General features: G+C 49.6%; 1 protein-coding gene across 1 annotated transcript in view; it reads left to right on the top strand.

Annotated features, from left to right (window-relative positions):
• The first annotated feature begins 406 nt into the window (after positions 1-406).
• plekhh1 (pleckstrin homology, MyTH4 and FERM domain containing H1) overlaps positions 407-20,603 on the top strand; it is a 132,507-nt gene continuing 112,310 nt past the window's right edge. Inside the window, exons 1-2 of the mRNA XM_033026652.1 lie at positions 407-565; positions 15,202-15,387. Coding sequence (XP_032882543.1) covers positions 15,262-15,387 — 126 coding nt within the window. The 5' untranslated portion in view covers positions 407-565; positions 15,202-15,261. The remainder of the gene's footprint in view (positions 566-15,201; positions 15,388-20,603) is intronic.

Here is a 20,603-nt window from a genome sequence, read left to right as displayed (position 1 = left end):
GTGAAGATGAGGTGGGACAGCAGGTAAAGTGGACGGGTCAATGGGGCTGATGGAGGAAGAGGGAGGGGAGGAGAGAAGGAGGGGAGGAGAGAAGGAGGGGAGGAGATAGAGGGGGAGGAGATAGAGGGGGAGGAGATAGAGAGGGAGGGGAGGAGATAGAGAGGGAGGGGAGGGGAGAAGAGAGAGGGCGCGGGGAGCAGAAAAGAGATGGGGGGAGGGAGAGATAGAGGGAGGGAGAGATAGAGACGAGAGGGGGAGGGAGAGGGAGAGAGGAGATTAGAGGAAAGAGCGAGGGAGGGGAGGAGAGAGAGGGAGACGGAGAGAGGGAAGGAGGGAGGAGACAGGGGGAGGAGAGTGGGACAGGGGGAGGAGAGTGGGACAGGGGGAGGAGAGTGGGACAGGGGGAGGTGCATGGGCCGGGCCGGCAGCTCCGGACTCCGGCATTGCCCGGCATTGACACGGGAGCCGCTCCGGCAGCGCCATGGAGCCGGGATCCCGCTGACCGTCCCTCTCCCTCTCCCTCTCCCTCTGCGCTGGGGAACAACCGGGGAGCAGAGAGCACCAGGTGAGATCGCCGTCTCCCGACTACCTGCCGCCCGCCTACCTCCCCCTCCCACCCTGCGCTATCCCCATTTAGTGTTGCCCCCTCTCCTGGCCAGCAACCTCTCTCCCTCTGCTCCTTGCCCCTTCCCCCTGCTACTTCCCCCTCTCTGTCTCCCCTTCCTCCAGCTACCTGCTTCCCCCCCACCGGCGGGTCTTTCAAAGCAACACACACACACACACACAGGGTGGTTCTCTGGTTGGGGAAGCAGCTGCCTTTTAATCTCTGCCCCAGCAGCCTTCATACTGTAGAGGGGCTCAGTGAACTGCAAGGCTGGGCAGAGAAATAAGCTGCTGCTTCAACATTTGCAGCTTCAGCAGAGTTTGTGTGGGACAGGTTCTGGGATGAATGAGGGGGTCGGATGAAAGACTGTCTTGTCTCTTCCTCTGCACGGTTCGCAACTAACTGACTTGGTCTAAATGCCATTCAGCCCGCGCACAGCGTGCTCTCTCCTAGCCCAGAGCCCCACAAACTAACTCTGCTCAGGAACCCCCCCTGGCTCTCACCCCTGTAAAACCCCCCTCTCACTCTCATGCCGGTAAACCCCCTCACTCTAGTCCTTCCCCCCTTCTCACTCACTCCGGTAAAGCACCCCCTCTGACATGGAATCTCACCTGCCCCTCTCCATCTCGCTCATACTCTTTCCTTCAACCCCCCCCCCCCATTCTCCAGCTCTCCTGCCATCTTCCTTCTATCCCAACCATTCAGCTCCTGCCCCTTTCCCCAGACCTGATTCTCAGCCCCCTGGGCTCTCTCCCCTGCACCTTGCCCTCTGACCCACTGCCCCCTCTCAGCCTCCCTCCACCCTGCGCCTCCTACACCAAACCCACCCACCCCTGTAAGCGCCTGAAGAAGGGTCTCGACCCGAAACGTCACCCATCCCTTCTCTCCAGAGATGCTGCCTGTCCCGCTGAGTTACTCCAGCATTTGGTGTCTATCTTCAGTGTAAACCAGCAACTGCAGTTCCGTCCCACACATCACTTACCCCTCTGGTGCTCAGACTTCTCCCAACACCAACCCCCTACTGAGGCCTTCCTTTCCCATCCATTTTAGTATCCTGACCCACGGCTCCCCAGCCCAGTTTCCCCGTCTCTGGATTTTCGTCAATCCTCCAGGCAGTCACGGTGGCACAGCGGTAGAGTTACAGCAAAATGCAGCACCGGAGACCTGGGTTCGATCCTGAACACGGGTGCTGTCTGTACGGAGTTTGTATGTTCTCCTCATCTCCCCATGATCTGTGTGGGTTTTCTCCGAGATCTTCGGTTTCCTCCCACACTCCAAAGACGTACAGGTTTATAGGTTAATTGGCTTGGTATAAATGTAAAATTGTCCAAGTTGGTGATAAGCAGAGTACTGCCCTGCCAACTACAAAAGTCAGAAGGTATCTGAAACCTCCCCACGCCCCTTCCTTGTGCCCTGACCTCCAGGCTCGGCTTCCCCCCCCCCCCCCCCCCCCCTGAACTTTTCCACACAAGTGGTTTGTGTATGGAACAAGCTGCCAGAGATGTGTTCAAAAGGGAACTGCAGATGCTGGAATATCGAAGGTACACAAAATTGCTGGGGAAACTCAGCGGGTGCAGCAGCATCTATGGAGCGAAGGAAATAGGCGACGTTTCGGGCCAAAACCCTTCTTCAGACTGATGGGGGGTGGGGGGGGGGAAAGAAAGAAGGAAAAGGGGAGGAGGAGGAGGAGCCCGAGGGCGGGCGGATGGGAGGGTGGGAGGAGACAGCTAGAGGGTTAAGGAAGCTGCCAGAGATGATAGGCTGGGATTACACCAATATTTAAGAAACAGTTAGACAGGTACATGGATAGGGATATGGGGGACAAAGCAGGAACGGGTACTGATTTTAGATGATCTTAGATGATTTTAGATTGAATGGTGGTGCTGGTTCGAAGGGCCAAATGGCCTACTCCTGCACCTATTTTTATATGTTTATGTGTTATATATGAACTGCCAGCTAGCCCAGCCCATACACTAACTCTCTCCAGCTTCCACTCACTCCCAGATTGTCAACAACTCCCAATCCATGCATCCCTGCCAGGCACGGCTCTCCCCACTTTGCACCCACTGACCCCTCCACGTCTGTGTCTCTGTCTTTTCCTGACACATAACTGACTTAGATTTACTTTCCACTGTTACCTCTGACCCCTGGCCTGCCTTTCTTTCCAGCACGTTTATCTTATCTAAGCTATTTAACATTGTGTATGGTACACCCTGGTGTCACATCACCCTCTGTCTGCACCCCCCCCCCCTCCCTACTGCTGCCCGTTAACTCTTCCCTCTCCCACCTCCGCTTGCTACAGAACTTTTGCCAAAGAGATTTTTGTTTACCCAGTAAATTTCACAGCACTGTTTGAAAGTATTTAAATAAATATAGACTCTGAACTCGCTCAAAATTGTAGATGCACAGAGTCTCTTGCCCAGAGTAGGTGAATCGAGGACAAAGGTTTAAGGTGAAGAGCAAAAAAATTAATAGAAATCTGAAGGGTGACCACAAAGGGGCTGGATGTAAGGGTGGTGGGTGTATGGAACAAGCTGCCAGAGGAGGTAGTTGAGGCTGGGACTATCCCAACGTTTAAGAAACAGTTAGACAGGTAGGCAAGGCAAGGCAACTTTATTTATATAGCACATTTCATACACGAGGCAGACTCAAAGTGCTTCACATAAAAACATGTCATACAATAAATGAAATAATAAAATGAAATAAAATAGAAGAACTAAAAGAAAAGAAAAGCAAAATTAAAAATGCATTATAAAAAGTGCAAAAGTTAAAAGTGCAATGTAGTTAAGATTTAGCTGAAAGCTAAAGTAAACATAAAAGTTTTCAGTCTTGTTTTAAAAGTGGTCAATGTTGAGGCAAGTCTTAAATCTTCAGGAAGTTTATTCCAGCTATTTGATGCATAGTAACTAAATCCTGCTTTCCCATGTTTTGTATTTACTCTGGGAATCACTAGCAGATTGGTTTCAGAAGATCTTAGCGGTCTAGAAGGCTTATATAGTGGAAGCATGTCAGTGATATACTTTGGCCCTAAACCATGTAGTGATTTATAGGTGAGCAGCAGGATTTTAAAATCAATTCTCTGACATACAGGGAGCCAATGTAAGGATTTAAGAATTGGTGTAATGTGTTCATGAATAGGACAGGTTTAGAGGGATATGGACCAAATGCAGGCTGGTGGGACTAGTGTAGCTGGGACATGTAGGATGGTGTGGACAAATTGGGCCAAAGGGCCTGCTTCCATGCTGTAACTCTCCATGACTCAACGACCATGACTAAAATTGGCATTTTTTCGCAAATGATACTCATCCCTTCAGTAAAGTGCTGGGCTCTGCAGTTAATTCCAAGTCAGATTTTTTTTTTTGTTCAGCATTGACTCTCGCCATAAGTTGAGCGGACATGAAAAGCTTGTGTTCATCCAGCTCACGTGTCGCTGTACGCGCAGCTCTGTACAGCGAAGCAAGGACAATGATGTGGTGTGTTGTAATGTGGTCACAAGGCAGATGAGCCAATGTTACTTATGGTTTGTGGGAAGCAACAAGGCTGCGGTACAGGCAAACCAAAGTACAGAGTCCAAAACAACCACAGCTGAAAGACAACTTTGTGACTCAAAACCTTATGGATGTGTTGAGACGAGGAGCAGTGACTTCACTGAAAGATTAGGGCACGCCAAAACAGTTGCTGCCTTACAGCGCCAGAGACCCGGGTTGGATCCTGACTACGGGTGCTGACCGTACGGGGTTTGTACACTCTCCGTGTGACCGTGTGGGGTTTCACCGGGTGCTCCGGTTTCCTCCGACACTCAAAAAACGTACAGGTTTGTAGGGCAATTGTAAATTGTCCCTAGTGTGTGTAGAGTAGTGTTGATGTGCGGGGATCGCTGGCTGGCACGGACCCGGTGGGCCAATGGGCCGTTTCCACGCTGCATCTCTAAACTAAACTAAACTCGACATGGAGGATGGTTGCCATTGGCAAAACCCATTGTCCCATAATCAGGGAATTATACTTCTGTTAGTACCTGTCATGTTGCGGTGCCTTGCGGCTCACTGCCGACCAAACCGAACGCACCTCGTGGATAACCTTCTTTAGTCAGAGGGTGGTGAATCTGTGGAATTCTTTGCCACAGAAGGCTGTAGAGGTCTAGTCAGATGGCACACAGACAGATGGCACAATGGGCTAAGTGTTCGGCTGGCAACCGGAAGGTAGCCGGTTCGAATCCCGCTTGGAGTGCATACTGTCGTTGTGTCCTTGGGCAAGACACTTCACCCACCTTTGCCTGTGTGTGAATGTGTGTGAGTGATTGGTGGTGGTCGGAGGGGCCGTAGGTGCAGATTGGCAGCCACGCTTCCGTCAGTCTGCCCCAGGGAAGCTGTGGCTACAGAAGTAGCTTACCACCACCGAGTGTGACTGAGGAGTGAATGAATAATGCGATGTAAAGCGCCTTGAGTATTAGAAAGGCGCTATATAAATCCCATCCATTATTATTATTATTAGTCAGTGGACATTTTTAAGGCAGAGATAGATACATCTTTTGATTAGTTCGGGTGTCAGAGGTTATGGGGAGAAGGCAGGAGAATGGAGTCAGGAGGGAGAGATAGATCAGCCGTGATTGAACGGCGGAGTAGACTTGATGGGCCGAATGGCCTAATTCTACTCCTATCCCTCATGAGCTTATGATGCCAGTCATCGGTTAGTTGCAGGTGCCTTTAACAATAACACAGCCAAATGCAATCCAAGGGCTTCACAGGCTCTTTGGTCCGTGAAGGTAACAGGAGGATTACTGGGACATTAAACCAAGTGTGTTAGTGCCTGCTCTCCAGAGTGGAAGTTAAAGATCCCATGACAATAACATGAAGATTTGAAATAAGGAACTTTGAAGCAAAAAAACAGAAAGCGTTGGAAACGCTCATCAATGTTGGGTGCCACCTGAGGGAAGTGAAAGTGAGTTACCATTTCAGGCTGACAGATGGTCTGTGACCTGCAATGTTAATTACTTCTCTCTCCACGTCACTTGTTGTCTTTATTTCATTTTTTTAGCAGGAGGACTGTCCTGGTGCACCAGCTAATATGTATCCTTGGGACGGCAGATGGCACAATGGGCTAAGTGTTCGGCTGGCAACCGGAAGGTAGCCGGTTCGAATCCCGCTTGGAGTGCATACTGTCGTTGTGTCCTTGGGCAAGACACTTCACCCACCTTTGCCTGTGTGTGAATGTGTGTGAGTGATTGGTGGTGGTCGGAGGGGCCGTAGGCGCAGATTGGCAGCCACGCTTCCGTCAGTCTGCCCCAGGGCAGCTGTGGCTACAGAAGTAGCTTACCACCACCGAGTGTGACTGAGGAGTGAATGAATAATGCGATGTAAAGCGCCTTGAGTATTAGAAAGGCGCTATATAAATCCCATCCATTATTATTATTATCCTCTGATCAATACCACCAAGGTTTATGACCTCATTGTTATCACGCTCCCGTTTGTCGCGGCTCGGGCGGCACAGTGGCGCAGCGGTAGAGTTGCTGCCTTGCAGCGCCAGAGACCCAGGTTCGATCCCGACTACGGGTGCTGTCTGTACGGAGTTTGTACGTTCTCCTCGTGACTGTGTAGGTTTTCTCCGAGATCTTCGGTTTCCTCCCACACTCCAAAGACATGCAGGTTTGTAGGTTAATTGGCTATGTGTAAATGTGAAATTGTCCCTAGTTTGTGTAGGATAATGTTAATGTGCGGGGATAGCTGGTCGCTGCGGACTCGGTGGGCCACTGGGCCTGTTTCCGCACTGTATCTCTAAACTAAACTGAACTGAATGTCACTATGTAGAACGTTTTTCTACATCATAACCAAGTACATTATTGGCTCGAGAACACAATCTGGCATCTTTATTTTTAAGAAGGAACTGCAGATGCTGGAAAATCGATGGTAGACAAAAGTGCTGGAGAAACTCAGCGGGTGCGGCAGCATCTATGGAGCGAAGGAAATAGGCAACGTTTCGGCCCGAAACGTTGCCTATTTCCTTCGCTCCATAGATGCTGCCGCACCCGCTGAGTTTCTCCTGACATCTTTATTCTTTAGAGGTATCCCTGAAATGGAAACTGATTCGGCAACGATCTGAGCTGATGACTGTTACTGCTGACATCTGTGTAATAATATTTATCCTTAATAGAATTTATCTTTATACAAAAGTTGTGTTAAGCACCGCACTAAATGCCGGCGAGATTCCCAGTCTGTGAGGAGGTGGTTCGGCCATTATCCTGGGGCCAGCTTCAGTAACGTCTGGACAGGGGAGAGATGGAACTCCACAGGTAGCACGGGGGAGAAGAGGGTAGGCAGCAGGTCGGTGAATGATTTCCACCTACTATCTCTAGCCTCCACCAGCAGGTTTGCAAGAAAGAACAACCTTGAAACAAAAGCCAGAGAATTCTGGAAACGCTCAAAAGGGTCAGGCATCGTCTAGAAAAGTGGCCAATATTATTTTGGGTATCCCAAAGTGTCATGGACCTCTAAAGTTGACTGCTTCTCTCTCCACAAATGCTGCCGTGCCTCAGTGGTTTCCGACATTTTTTTTTGCTTTCATTTCAGATATTTAGCACCTTTTCATTTCTTTCATTTTCAGGGATGCCCCTTTGGCTGAATAGTATTTGTCACAGTTGAGCACCTTGGTCAGTTGGTGAGCCCTGGTGCTCTCCCTGTGGTGAGACTAAGGGCCTCGCTGTGGGGCACAGAGATGATCCTGTGCTGTCAGAATATTCAGATGGCCACTGGAATGATTTGTCGGCCGTGAAATCGCCTTGCTCCTACCCCCCTGTTGGATATGGTCACCCTGCTCTCCCCATTGCTGCACTTTACCACCACACCCCTCTGCAATGTGTTCTACTCTTACTCAGCTCAGAGGCTGCGGAGTTGGATTATACCATCGAGAGCTACCCGCCATCTGGTCCTTATAAGAACCAGCGGTGGAGAGAAGTATCGCAAAGTGAATGCCACGGCCAAATCTGCAAATTATTTTCAGGATTGTAATTTATTTATTTTCCAGTGCAGCGCTTGATTAGTTCAGCGCAGGAAGGAGCTGCAGATGCTGGTTTAAACCAAAGAGAGGTACAAAAAGCTGGAGTAACTCAGTGGGTCAGGCAGCACCTCTGGAGAAAAGATGCTGCCTGACCCGCTGAGTTACTGCAGCTTTTTGTGCCTAGCTTGATTAGTGTCCGCTAACAGGGGCCCTGCTGTCTACTGCTTGAGTGGGATAGTCTAAGATCCAACCCTCGGTCTATCTCGACCAGGGTGTCCCTTCCTACCTTTTCCCACTACAGGCCATGGGGTCTGTCCCCTGCAGCTGAGAGGGCAAATGCCGCAGTTGGACATTTCACAGGTAGTAGTCATCGTCATATGGGCTTCCATGTGATACCATTGAATCAAGATGGTGGACTGCCCAGCGCGCTCCCTCTCTCCCTCTCTCCCTCTCTCCCTCTCTCCCCCCCTCTCTCCCCTCTCTCTCCCCCCCTCTCTCTCACTTCCCCCCTCTCTCTCTCCCTCTCTCCCTCTCTCTCCCCCCTCTCTCTCTCCCTCTCCCCCCCTCTCCCTCTCTCTCCCCCCTCTCTATCTCCCTCTCTCCCCCCCTATCCCCCTCTCTCTCCCTCTCTCTCCCCCTCTCTCTCTCACTTCCCCCCTCTCCCTCTCCCTCTCCCCCCCTCTCTCCCCTTGAACAGGTCATTGCTAGGTTCTGCGAGGCCAGTGAAGTGCATCAGAAGTTTGGGTATGGGATTGGGCGACTTGGGAAAAGTTGGTCAGGACAAGTTTATATCCACGGGAGATAGGCACAAAAGGCTGCAGTAACCCAGTGGGACAGGCAGCATCTCTGGATAGAAGGAATGGGTAACGTTTCAGGTCGAGACATGAAATGTCACCCGTTCCTTCTCTCCAGAGATGCTCCCTGATGCACGGAGGCAGTCCAGCACTTTGTGTTTTTTGTCTGTTTAAGATGGCGTTTTCTTTCAAGGCTATGTCTTTCCATCCCCCAAAGGGTCATGGAAGTGGTGTCTTTCAATATTTTCAAGGCAGAAATAGAGAGGTTCATGATGAGTGTGGGGTGTTGAGAGGTTAGTGGGGGTGAACAGAAAAGCTGAGTTGAGGTTACAGTCAGATCAACCATGATCTTACTGAACAGTAGGGCGGGCTTGATGGGCCGAGTGGCCCAGTGCTGCTCCTGACTTGTGCGTTTATGCGCACTGCTGCCATGTATAGGAAGATCCCGCAGAGAACAATAGGGGTTAGGAGTAGAATTAGGCCATTCGGCCCATCTACTCCGCCATTCAATCATGACTGATCCGTCCCTCCCTCCCAACCCCATTCTCCCCCTAACCTCTGACACCCGTACTAATCAAGAATCTATCTATCTCTGCCTTAAAAATATCCACTGGCTTTGCCTCCACAGCCTTCTGTGGCAAAGAATTCCAAAAGAAGGCAACTGAGAATGAAAGTGAGTGTAAAGGGCCTGTCCCACATACTGTGTCGCGGGGTGACGCCTGTATGGTGTGAGTGAGTGCTGCCCAAAGTCGTACCTTTTTCTGGTCGCCGCTGGATTTTCAACATGTTGAACATTTTCAGAGACCGACTATGACGGGTGCCGGCAAGTCTCCGAAAAAGTTGCGTAAGTGGGACAGGCCCTTAAGGCACCTTCTCTTATACTGGAGGAGTTGGACTGCAAGTTTCCACCATTAAACCTAGACACGAGGACGTTGACTGAAGCAGTTATCCCCTCCTTCATCTCCTGGGTGTTTTGACTGTATTCCCACAGTTAGACTGGAACAATGACGCCACAAACGGAGTCATGCACCAAGTCATAACGTCTGTCTGACATCCCTCTGGCCCAACAAACACTTTTCTTTCCTGAGTGTGGTTTATCTCTCAAAATACCGTGCTTTCTAAAAATACAAAGCTGATGTGATCCCATGTGTCCACGCCGGCCCTGCGCGCAACATTTGCGGAGTTAATTATAAGCCAGCCTTTGGTCCCTGTGGCTTTGCTGTTGCTCACAATCCTTCAGCTGGCAACGATGCCGGGGCCGTGTGCACCCACACAAGCAGCAGGATCTTTCCGTGGGCAGCTCTCTCCAAGGCCAGGGCCGAAAGCTGCTGAAATGCCACAAACCCGAGCCACTGCCCGTTGTTGGGGGATCAGTTGTTTGTCTGGAAGCGGCAGAATTCCCCTTCGTTCCAGAAAGTGGTGTAGTGGCAATGTCTGTCTCCGCCTGAGAGACGCGGTGGGGCCGGGTAGGGCGCGGACTTGGTGTTCATTGTCGGTGGGACATTAATCAAACTCAATTCCCCTGCCTTCTAACTGTAATCTCTGACTCCCTTACTGGTCACAAAATTATCAATCTCTGCTTTAAAAATACCCAATGACTTTGCCTCCACTGCAGTCTGTGGCAATGGATTCCACAGATTCACCACTCCCTGGCTAAAATTCCTCCTCGTCTCCATTCTATTCTCCATTCTACGCAACATTTTTTTTTTAAACGTGACTTGCAGGTGTTTTTTGGTGTTGACATCCAATAATCTGGTACCACCAGATGTCTTGAGTGTTCCAGATTATCAGTGGTTTTACTGTCCTGCAGTGGTCTGGTAGCAGGACTTGGGTTTCCTGGGGCAGCGCTGGGACCCTGCTTGCGACCCCGTTAAGTGTGACACCCCCTCCCCTCTATCCATGCGCAGTGGTGCAAGGAAGGCTCTGATGTGCTATTGCGCTTGGGCAGCTTAGAACCCAGCGGCATGAGCAATGATTGTGTAGGAAGGAACTGCAGATGCTGGTTTCAACCGAAGATAGACACAAAATACTGGAGTAACTCAGCGGGACAGGCAGCATCTCTGGAGAGAAGGAATGGGTGACGTTTCTGGTCGAGACCTTTCTTCAGAACGATGATTTCTCTAATTCCATGTAACTCCTGCATTCCCTCTCACCTCTCCACCACTCTAATCATTCTACCAGTTCCACTGTTCGCATCCTCTTGTTATCACACCTTCCCCAGCCAACAATGGACCATAATGAGCTCCACCCTTCCCGAGGTCATCTGGTGCTGGCCCTGAGTTGGTCTGGCTTGATCCTGCCTCCGGTTTATTCCTATCCCGCCACCCCTATTTTCAGTCTGAAGTAGGGTTCGGACCCGAAGCTTCACCTATTTTTCTTCAGAGATGCTACCTGACCTGCTAGGTTTTGTGACTATAGGGGGGACCTCATTGAAACTTACAGAATAATGAAAGGATGTTTCCACTGGTGGGAGAGTCTAGGACCAGAGGTCATAGTCTCAGAATTAAAGGTCGCTCTTTTAGAAAGGAGGTGAGGAGGAACTTCTTTAATCAGAGGGTATTTAATCTGTGGAACTCATTGCCACAGAGGGCTGTGGAGACCAAGTCAGTGGAAATTTTTATGGCAGAGGTGGACAAATTCTTGATCAGAACGGGTGTCGAGGGTTATGGGAAGAAGGCAGGAAAATGGGATTAGGAGGGAGAGATCAGACATGATTGAATGGCGGAGTAGACTTGATGGGCCGAATGGCCTAATTCTACTCCAAGAACTTGTGAACCATCTTCGGTATAAACCAGCATCTGCAGTTCCTTCCCACACGTTTTGTCTGATGTACGCATGGCTGATCTGAGCTCACGGGACCTTGTCTGCTCGAGAGGTAGCAAACCTGCAGTGACAATGAGGTCAACGGCTCCTCCAAGCCGGAAGGGTCGGTGGTTCAGTTCTGAGTCTGGAGGCCCGAGGACATAATCCATGCTGACAAGTCGTCACAACGCTGCCGCATCATCAAAGGCAACCGTCTGTGAGTACGTGGGTCCCACCAGTTGGGCTTTGGAGCATGGCCCTACAATCAGTGAAGACTAGTTTGCATGCAGAATGTAGATTTTGTCGGACTGCTTTGACTACCGCTGATTAGCAAGAGTGCAAGGTGTGCAGAGATTCAATGTCGGCTTAATCTCGGATTTCTTCCTGTTACTGTACATGTTGTCTGTTATTAATGGATAGGAACTAAACAGCACATTGACTTCCCAGTTGTTTCCCATCTTTGTCAATATTTACGTCTTTGTTCTTTTTCTATACCTGTGGCTCTAGCACTGTTTTACTGTCTGTGTCTGCACATGAGATACTCGTATCTCTGCGTCTCATCGTGCTTTCTTCTCGTCTTCTTTACTTTTCCCTCTTTTCTAACTCCCCCTTTTCCAGTTTGTTTCACAAGTTTACAGGAGTAGAATTAGGCCATTCGGCCCGTCGAGTCCACTCCACCGTTCAATCATGGCTGATCTCTGACTCCTAATCCCATTTTCCTGCCTTCTCCCCATAACCCTTGACACCCGTTCTAATCAAGGACTTAGACAAAAATGCTGGAGAAACTCAGCGGGAGCGGCAGCATCTATGGAGCGAAGGAAATAGGCAACGTTTTTGGCCAAAACCCTTCTTCAGACTCCTGTCTGGCATCCCAAAGACGCCAACGTTGGGAAGTGCCCTCTTCCCCACATTCTCCCTCCAGTTCGGATTAGTTTATTGTCACATGTACCGATTCATTCATCATCGTTGAAAACATTAGCGACGCAGTGGAGCCGGTTTACGACGGGCACGGTGTCGGATGCACCACACATCTCTGTCCTCCATGCAGCTGGCAAACTCCTCTTCTGTCTCTACACATGCGTTTTCCATCAACCGAGGTACAGTGAAAAGCTTTTGTTGCGTGCTAACCAGTCAGCAGAAAGACAATACATGATTACAATCGATCCATTTACAGTGTACAGTTGCATGATAAGGGGATAACGGTTGGTGCAAGGTAAAGCCGGTAAAGTTCGATCAAGGATAGTCCGAGGGTCACCAAAGAGGTAGATAGTAGTTCAGCACTGTTCTCTGGTTGTGGTGGGATGATTCAGTTGCCTGATTCTCCTCCACTACACAACAAGAGCAATTTTCAGCAACCAATTAACCTCTCAACCCACATGTCTTTGAGATGAGGGAGGATGCTGGAGCAAGCACAGGAAACCCATTCAGCCGCAGGATGAACATGCAAACTCCACACAGACTGTGCCCAAGGTCGGAATTGAATCCGGGACTCTGGCGCCTTGGGCAGCGGCTCTGCTCGCTGTGCCTCCGTGTTGCTCTTGGGCAAGGGGTCGCGGGGACTGCGGATGCCGGGAGACCCGGAGTGTGGCGTAGGCTGGAATTACATTAAATTCCTGGGTTTGGTGACCAGCCAGTGGAATGGTCATTACTGGACAAAGAATGGTGCACAATTTGAGGAGGTGACTGGACAGACGCGAGTGAGGGATGATTCCAACTGGAATCGATAAGAGGACAATTCTCAGTCAGGAATCTTGTGCCAGTCAAACAACAGGGGATAGGTAATTAATCCAGGAGACACCAGCCATGTTGTCCCTGGAGATCGGTTTGCCTCAGCCGGCCAGGGGTCAGTTGCTGCAGCCTCTCGGCCTTCGAGTGGCTCCCCTGACTCTCCCCCTGTGTTCAGCGGCCGGCGTTTGATCAATGAGCCTCGTCTTAATGTGCCGGTCATGCAGAAAGACACTTGGCCCTTTGTGTGCTGATTATTCCAATTAACATGGTTTGTGAGCATTGGTGGGACAATAGGTGGAAACGGTTGGGTAAGTCTGGGCCTTGAGTTCCCAGCCAGTGTGTGGAACGTCTTGCGGCTAAACTCTTAGTTTCCCCAAGAGCCCCTTTCATCCCGGAGATCAGTTCACACGGTACCGCGAAGGGGCAAGAGGCAACCATTTGCTAGTTGTCGCCATTTTGACTTTGAAGCTGGGAATGGGTGGGAGTGAAGGAGGTTTTTGGGGGGGAGGGGGAGGGGGGGGGATGGGGAGGGGGGGGGAGGGGATGGAGGGTTGTCCAGCTTATGGAGTTTTGGGCCTGTGAACCAGCTTCACTCTCCAGACTAAAGGGAAACGAGAGATAGAGACGGTGGTGTCGAGAGATAGAACTGCCTTGCAGTTGCCTCCTCCCGCTTTTGATGGCAAGAGCTCCCCCCTCATCTTCTCAGCCCGGGTGCTCCAGTTTCCAGTGGCATCCCAAAGATGCGCCCAACCTTCTCCCTCCAGTTTCTACTCCACGACATGACAATTTACTAGTTGTCGCCATATTGACTTTGGCTGAGAATGTGTATGAGCTAAGGAGGTTGGTGGTGTTGTGTGTGTGTGTGTGTGTGGGGAGGGTTTACTAATGAAGTTTTGGCATGTGAACCATCTTCACTCTCCAGACTAAACGTGAGAGAATTCTGCATTGCCTTAAAGCCCTGTCCCAGGGTACGAGTTCATTCCAAGTGCTCTCCCGAGTTTGCCCTGATTCGAACTCGGAGATTTACGGTAATGACCACTCGTCGGTAATCGGGGCTCTCGTGGACATTTTTCAACGTGTTGAAAAATCTTCACGAGTCGTCCCATGCTTACCTGCCATTAGCGAGTATTCCCGAGTACCTGCCGTTAGCGATACGAGCCACTAAGAGACGTACCCGCTACGTTCATTCTCCGTGCTTACCACGAGTTTGATTTTTTTTTAAACTCGGGAGAGCTCTTGGAATGAACTCATACCGTGGGACAGGGCTTTTAGATTTTCAATTAATATGTGACACTTGAGCTCCATCAGCCACCGCAGGACTATCTCCTAGATTTTAAGGCCTTTCCTGTAATGGACCCTCAGTCCTAAAGGTCGCAATCCAAAATGTCAACAATTCTTTTTCTCTCTCCCCTCCCTCTCAAGATGCTGTTAGCTGTGTTCCTCCAGGATTTTTGCCCCTGCCCTGTGTTTTGCCCTCAATCAACGTCTTCAGAAACACATCTTGCTGAACGTAAGGTCATAAGGAATAGCAGAACTAGGCCATTCGGCCCATCAAGTCTACTCTGACATGGCTGATCTACCTCTCCCTCCTAACCCCATTCTCCTGCCTTCTCCCGATAATCCCTGATTCCTGTACTAATCAATAAACGTGACCTTGTTCTTGTATGGGACTTTGCTATGTGCCAATTGCCTGCTGTGTCTTCTGGTCTTGCAACACTGTTCAATGCTTTTCATTGCTGTCAAAATGGTTTGGGGACAGTGTTGTGTGCTGGTGGCGTTGATGGGGAAATGCAAGTCTTTATGTTCTGGAAAGGCAAACTCCCACTGTGTTTTTATTTTGTGTGTGGCCTTACTTTGGCTAAGATAATCGAGCCTTCTCCCTGTGCCTCTGCCCCTTGGAAACATAGAAACATAGAAAATAGATGCAGGAGTAGGCCATTCGGCCCTTCGAGCCAGCAATATGATCATGGCTGATCATCCAAAATCAGTGTCCCGTTCCTGCTTTCTCCCCATATCCCTTGATTCCGTTAGCCCTAAGAGCTATATCTAACTCTCTCTTGAAAACATCCAGTGAATTGGCCTCCACTGCCTTCTGTGGCAGAGAATTCCACAGATTCATAACTCTCTGGATGAAAAAGTTTCTCCTCATCTCAGTCCTAAATGGCCTACCCCTTATTCTTACACTGTGACCCCTGGTTCTGGACTCCCCCAACATTGGGAACATCTGAATGACCTCTCCCCTGCTGTTCCCTGCTTAATCTGGTAACGCTTCTGTGTTTGCAGACTCGGAGGACCGCTTGGAGGACAACTCGGCCTTTTTTACGCCGGTGACGGACGCTTACCATGGCACTGGTGGCAGAGAACGGCAATGGCGGCTCGGATTGGCAGAAGCGGTGTGTGGTGCTGGAGTCCCAGCTCTACAGGTTCCGGCTGCAGGCGTGCAAGATCCGTGAGCTGCTGGCCGAGAAGGTGAGCGGGAAGCTCGTGGCATTAAGAGCAGGAGGAGGTCACTCGGCCCCTCGAGCCCTGTTCCCCTCCATTCAACAAGATTGTGGCTGATTTGATTGTAACCTCATCTCCATGATTCCATCTACTCATGGTGACCTTAAACCCCCTTACTTTGACAGGAAAACTGGCCATATCTGTCGATAATAGTCAAACTCTTTCTCCACCAGCTTTTAAACAAAAGACTTTCAAAGATATTCAGCCTTTGGGAGAAAAATCCTGCCTCATCCCTGCCATAAATGTGCGTCCCTAATTCTGAGGCAGCGGGGAATCGATCTGCTTGATGGAGGCAGGCCAGTGCTTCTTAATTTTCCAGCAATATATAAACATAACTTAACCCCGAGTCAGTCCAGTTGCTTCGTTGAGGAGAATCGGGTTTTGAAAGGTGGAGCACTGGGATCGCTCTGTGGTAGGGTGTGGGTAGGATCAGGATCATCCTCCTGGAATTAGGGCAAAGCTTTTCAAGAGGAAAGTTGGGGAACATCTTCTCAAACCGGAGTGTGGCTGGAAATCTGAAATCCTCATCTCAAGGCCAAGGGCAGCAGTGACAGTCACAACCACGTGGCGAGATGCACTAATTCTTGTTGGTAAATGTATGGGTGAAAGGCAGGTTTATATTCACTCAAATTTAGAATGGGCTTATATTCACTGGAATTCAGAAGGATGAGAGGGATCTTATAGAAACATATAACATTCTTCAGGGATTGGACAGGCTAGATGCAGGACAAATGTTCCCAATGTTGGGGGAGTCCAGAACCAGGGGTCACAGTTTAAGAATAAGGGGTAAGCCACTTAGGACTGAGATGAGGAAAAACCTTTTCACGCAGAGAGTTGTGAATCTGTGGAATTCTCTGCCACAGAAGGCAGTGGAGGCCAATTCACTGGATGTTTTCAAGAGAGGGTTAGATATAGCTCTTAGGGTTAACGGAATCAAGGGATATGGGGAGTAAGCAGGAAAGGGGTACTGATTTTGGATGATATGGAATGATCAGCCATGGTGCTGGCTCGAAGGACTGAATGGCCTTCTCTTGCACATATTTTCTGTGTTTCTAACAGGGGTTAGGTTGAGAGCAGCTGTGGCGTAATTGAGAGCATGCCAGCTCTGAACGGCAGTCTCCTGTTTCCAATGTTCCAGTCGTAAAATGTGACATAAAGTATGGGGCAAGTTGCCGCTTGGCGGGTTCTGAATGAGAGGGTCAGTTGGAGAGCGTTAAAATAGTTGAATCTAAATGAATGAAGATCAGAGAAGTGAACCTGGCGCCAAGTTCCTGCACCCTTGTGGGACAGAACTAACTCCACTAGGTGACGTAGAACGAAATAGAAGTGATCTAAAACTTTTGACTTTTACCAGCTCCAACATGATGGGCAGGCTATAGTTTTAGTTTTCAGTTTAGAGATACAGCGCACAAACAGGCCCTTCGGCCCATTGGGTCCGTGCCGACCAGTGGATCCCCGCATACTAATAATGTCCTCCACACACGAGGGACAATTTTTACATTTACCAAGCCAATTTACCGATAAACCTGTACGTCTTTGGAGTTTGTGGGAGGAAGATCTCGGTGAAAACCCACGCAGGTTATGGGGAGAACGTGCGAACTCCGTACAGACAGCACCCGTAGTTGGGATCGAACCCGGCACTGTTAGCGCTGTAAGGCAGCAAGATCGGAGTTTGTGGGTCTGGGAGGCTCAGCATGGCTGCAGATCTTACTCTCTATGTCAGCCCACCATATTAATGTGGATGTCTCTTACAGTTCAGCTGAAAGCCAGGCTGATGGCTCAGTAGTGTGGTTGGATGTTACAGTGCCTGATCATGTTACATTTTAACTTTGTCTTGTTAAAAGTGTGTGTGTCAGAGGTCGGGGTGAACTGGATCTGTGTGCGTAAGGTGAGGTTTTGTTGCAGACCTCGGGCACCTGTCCTCTTTAACAGCCATGTGTATGGTGTACAATACCATAGAGCTCGTTCATCCATGGTGGCCAGCTGTCAGCTGTGGATTAGTGCCTTCGAGACGCACTCCCGGGATAAAAAACAGTCAGGATGCGGCCAAAGTCGGGATTTATCTCTGTTGACCTTGGGGGAACATGGTGAGAGTTTTCCTTGACATGGTGAAGGACCTTGCACAGTTCGAAGATTTAGACCCAGGGATAATGGAGGACTAGCTATGAAGAGTTGGGATGTTGTGCACAGTGGAGGGAGGAACCACAGATGTTGGAGACCCCCTCCTAAAGGGGTTCATTTGAACTGCACTTTCATTGCAAATTGAATCAACACGAAAAAGGTCCCACGTGGCCAGCTGAATGAGCAATTCCTGTCTCCAGTTGTCCTTTCTAAAGGTGAAATGGCAGATGGAATACAGCGTAGAAAAGTTTGGAGACATGCATTTTGGTCGTAGGAATAAAGGCGTAAACTATTTTCTAAATGGGGAGAGAATTCAGAAATCGGAGGTGCAAAGGGCCTTGGGAGTGCTGGTGCAGGACTCCCAATAAGTTAATTGGCAAGTCGAATCAGTAGTAAGGAAGGTGAATGCAATGCTAGCATTTATTTCAAGAGGACCACAATACAAAAACAGAGCTGCAATGCCGAGGCTTTATAACGCTGGTCAGGCCGCATTTGTAGGATTGTGAGCCATTTTGGGCGTCATATCGGAGGAAGAATGTGCTGGCTCTGGAGAGGGTCCAGAGAAGGTTTACGAGAATGATCCCAGGAATGATTGGGTTAAACTATGATGTGCGTTTGTCGGCACTGGACCTGTACTCGCTGGAGTTTAGAAGGATAAGGGGGAACATCTCTGAAACTTACCAAATAGTGAAAGGCTTGGATAGAGTGGATGTGGAGAGGATGTTTCCTCTAGTGGGAGAGTCTCGAACCAGAGGTCACAGCCTCAGAATTAAAGGGCGTCCTTTTGAAAGGAGATGAGGAGAAATTTCTTTAGTCAGAGGGTGGTGAATCTGTGGAATTCTTTGCCACAGAAGGCTGTGGAGGCCAAGTCAATGGATCATTTTTAAGGCAAAGATAGATAGATTCTTGATTAGTACGGGTGTCCGGGTTTATGGGGAGAAGGCAGGAGAATGGGGTTAGGTGGGAGAGATAGATCAGCCATGATTGAATGGCGGAGTAGTCTTGATGGGCCGAATGGCCTAATTGTGCTCCCATCACTTATGCACCTCTTTGCAATACAAGCCCAAGTTGAGAAGTGGTTCATTCGCTGTGCAGATCCCCAGGGCTTCTCCAGATTGTGGGAGGTACCAGGTACACAAGTCCTTCCCCACATCTGTGTGTGATGTGAGCGTGTCTGCTGCTGGTCCGGAGTGCACATAGTGAGTTGGCCGTCGATAAGCTCCCCCAGTGGGACGTCCCCAACCCCTTGCACACTCAAGCAGGGCCTGAAGTCACGGTTCCTTTCCTTTTAACCCAGCTTGTAATCACCAGCTCCTGATTGATACCAGCAGTCCAATTCTATAATTAGAAAGAGCAGAACTGGCCAAGGGAGGCTTGGGGAGGGAAGAAAGGTGGTGACGAGGGGGTTATTAAGCCAGTGGTTTCACATTGCAACTAGTGCACCACCAGATCTGGTCTCCGGTGCTAGAGCAGGCTCATAGCTAGTGTGGCAACGGACCCTTTTTGATCACTGCCCTTTGTAGTTTCTTCTAAAGGATAATTTTCTGCTCGCTGAAGCATTAGACGCCAGTGTAGAAGACTGGCACAACAGTCATCCCAACTTTTCCCTTGGCTGGGCATCAAGTAACCCGGGCTGGAGTCCGGATATAATCTCCCTGCTTTGCCCTGCTGCTTCATGTCGATTCCCAGGCATGGTCCTGAAAAAATAGTGTGCTTCGAATGGTCTTTTTTTGCTGGGGGGTTGGGGGGGGGGGGGGGGTGGAATCTGCTTTGAAATGTGGCTGACTTGACAGTGGAGAGCCAACAGAGATGTCAATGCATAACGGAGTTTGTCGATCTAAATCCTGCAGCTCCCCCCCTCTTTGAGTCTACACATTCTGCACTTGCACGGTTTAATGAGCACGCAAGGTTTGGATACCAGATCAGACGCAGCTCGTTCAGTGCAATGCTAATCTCCCTCCATTGTGTCCTGTTGAGCATGGCCACGTCAGATGTGGGATAGATCAGATTGAAAGGCAAGGCTTTTGAAGGTTTTCGCTGTGTGCCCAAGTTGCCTGCGTTATAACACATACTCTTTTGGACTGTGCTGAGGGCCACGGAGCATAAATGCGAGATTCTTAGAACTTAGACATAGGAGGTAGAAAACATGTGCAGGAGGAGGCCATTCGGCCCTTCGAGCCAGCATCGCTATTCAATATGATCATGGTTGATCATCCAAAATCAGTATCCCTTCCTGCTCTTTCCCCATATCCCTTGATTCCGTTAGCCCTAACAGCTATATCTAACTCTCTCTTGAAACCATCCAGTGATTTGGCCTCCACTGCCTTCTGTGGCAGAGAATTCCACAGATTCACAACTCTCTGGGTGAAAAGGTTTTTCCTCATCTCAGTCCTAAACGGAAGTCCTCTAGTGGCAAATGCTCTGTCTCTATTCAAGAAGGGCTGCAGAGAGAAGCCTGGGAACTTCAGGCCAGTGAGCCTAACATCTGCGCAGGGCAAGGTTTTGTACACAGAGTGTGTTGGGGGACTGGAACGTATGGTGGTGGTTGTGGAGGCAGATACAACAGTGGCGTTTAAGAGGCTTTTAGATAGGCATGTGGAAGTGCAGGGAATAGAGGGCTGTGGATCATGTGCTGAGAGAGGAGATCGTTTTTTCTTGGCATCGTGTTCGGCACAAACACTGTGGGCCGAAGGGCCCCTTCAAATGCTGGACTGTTCTAGGTTTAATCCCTCCATCTCTCCCCAACCTATCTGAGTAACCTCCCAAGCCTTGTACTCCTGGGGTTTCTGCAATCCTTTCCTTCCACCCCCAGCAGACATGCCTCCAGCTCACTCGGCCCCCGGATGTCTCATTCTTTCCACAACCTTCTCATCCTCTTAAGACGCTCCTTGAAATCTGTCTCATTCATCAAGCGTTTAGTCACCTGACCATGTATGGTGAGTGTCAGATTTTCTTTGATACTGTTGCTGCAGGGGCATATTTAAGATGTTATACACATTAAAGGTGCTTATAAATGGTGGTATTGTTTCAACATACATTGGAGCTGTGATACCACTTCAGTG

The sequence above is a fragment of the Amblyraja radiata genome, chromosome 9, assembly GCF_010909765.2.
Source record: "Amblyraja radiata isolate CabotCenter1 chromosome 9, sAmbRad1.1.pri, whole genome shotgun sequence".
Taxonomy (NCBI): Eukaryota; Metazoa; Chordata; class Chondrichthyes; order Rajiformes; family Rajidae; genus Amblyraja; species Amblyraja radiata.
Note: the sequence above shows the minus strand (reverse complement) of the source record. Positions and strands in the feature narration are given on the sequence as shown.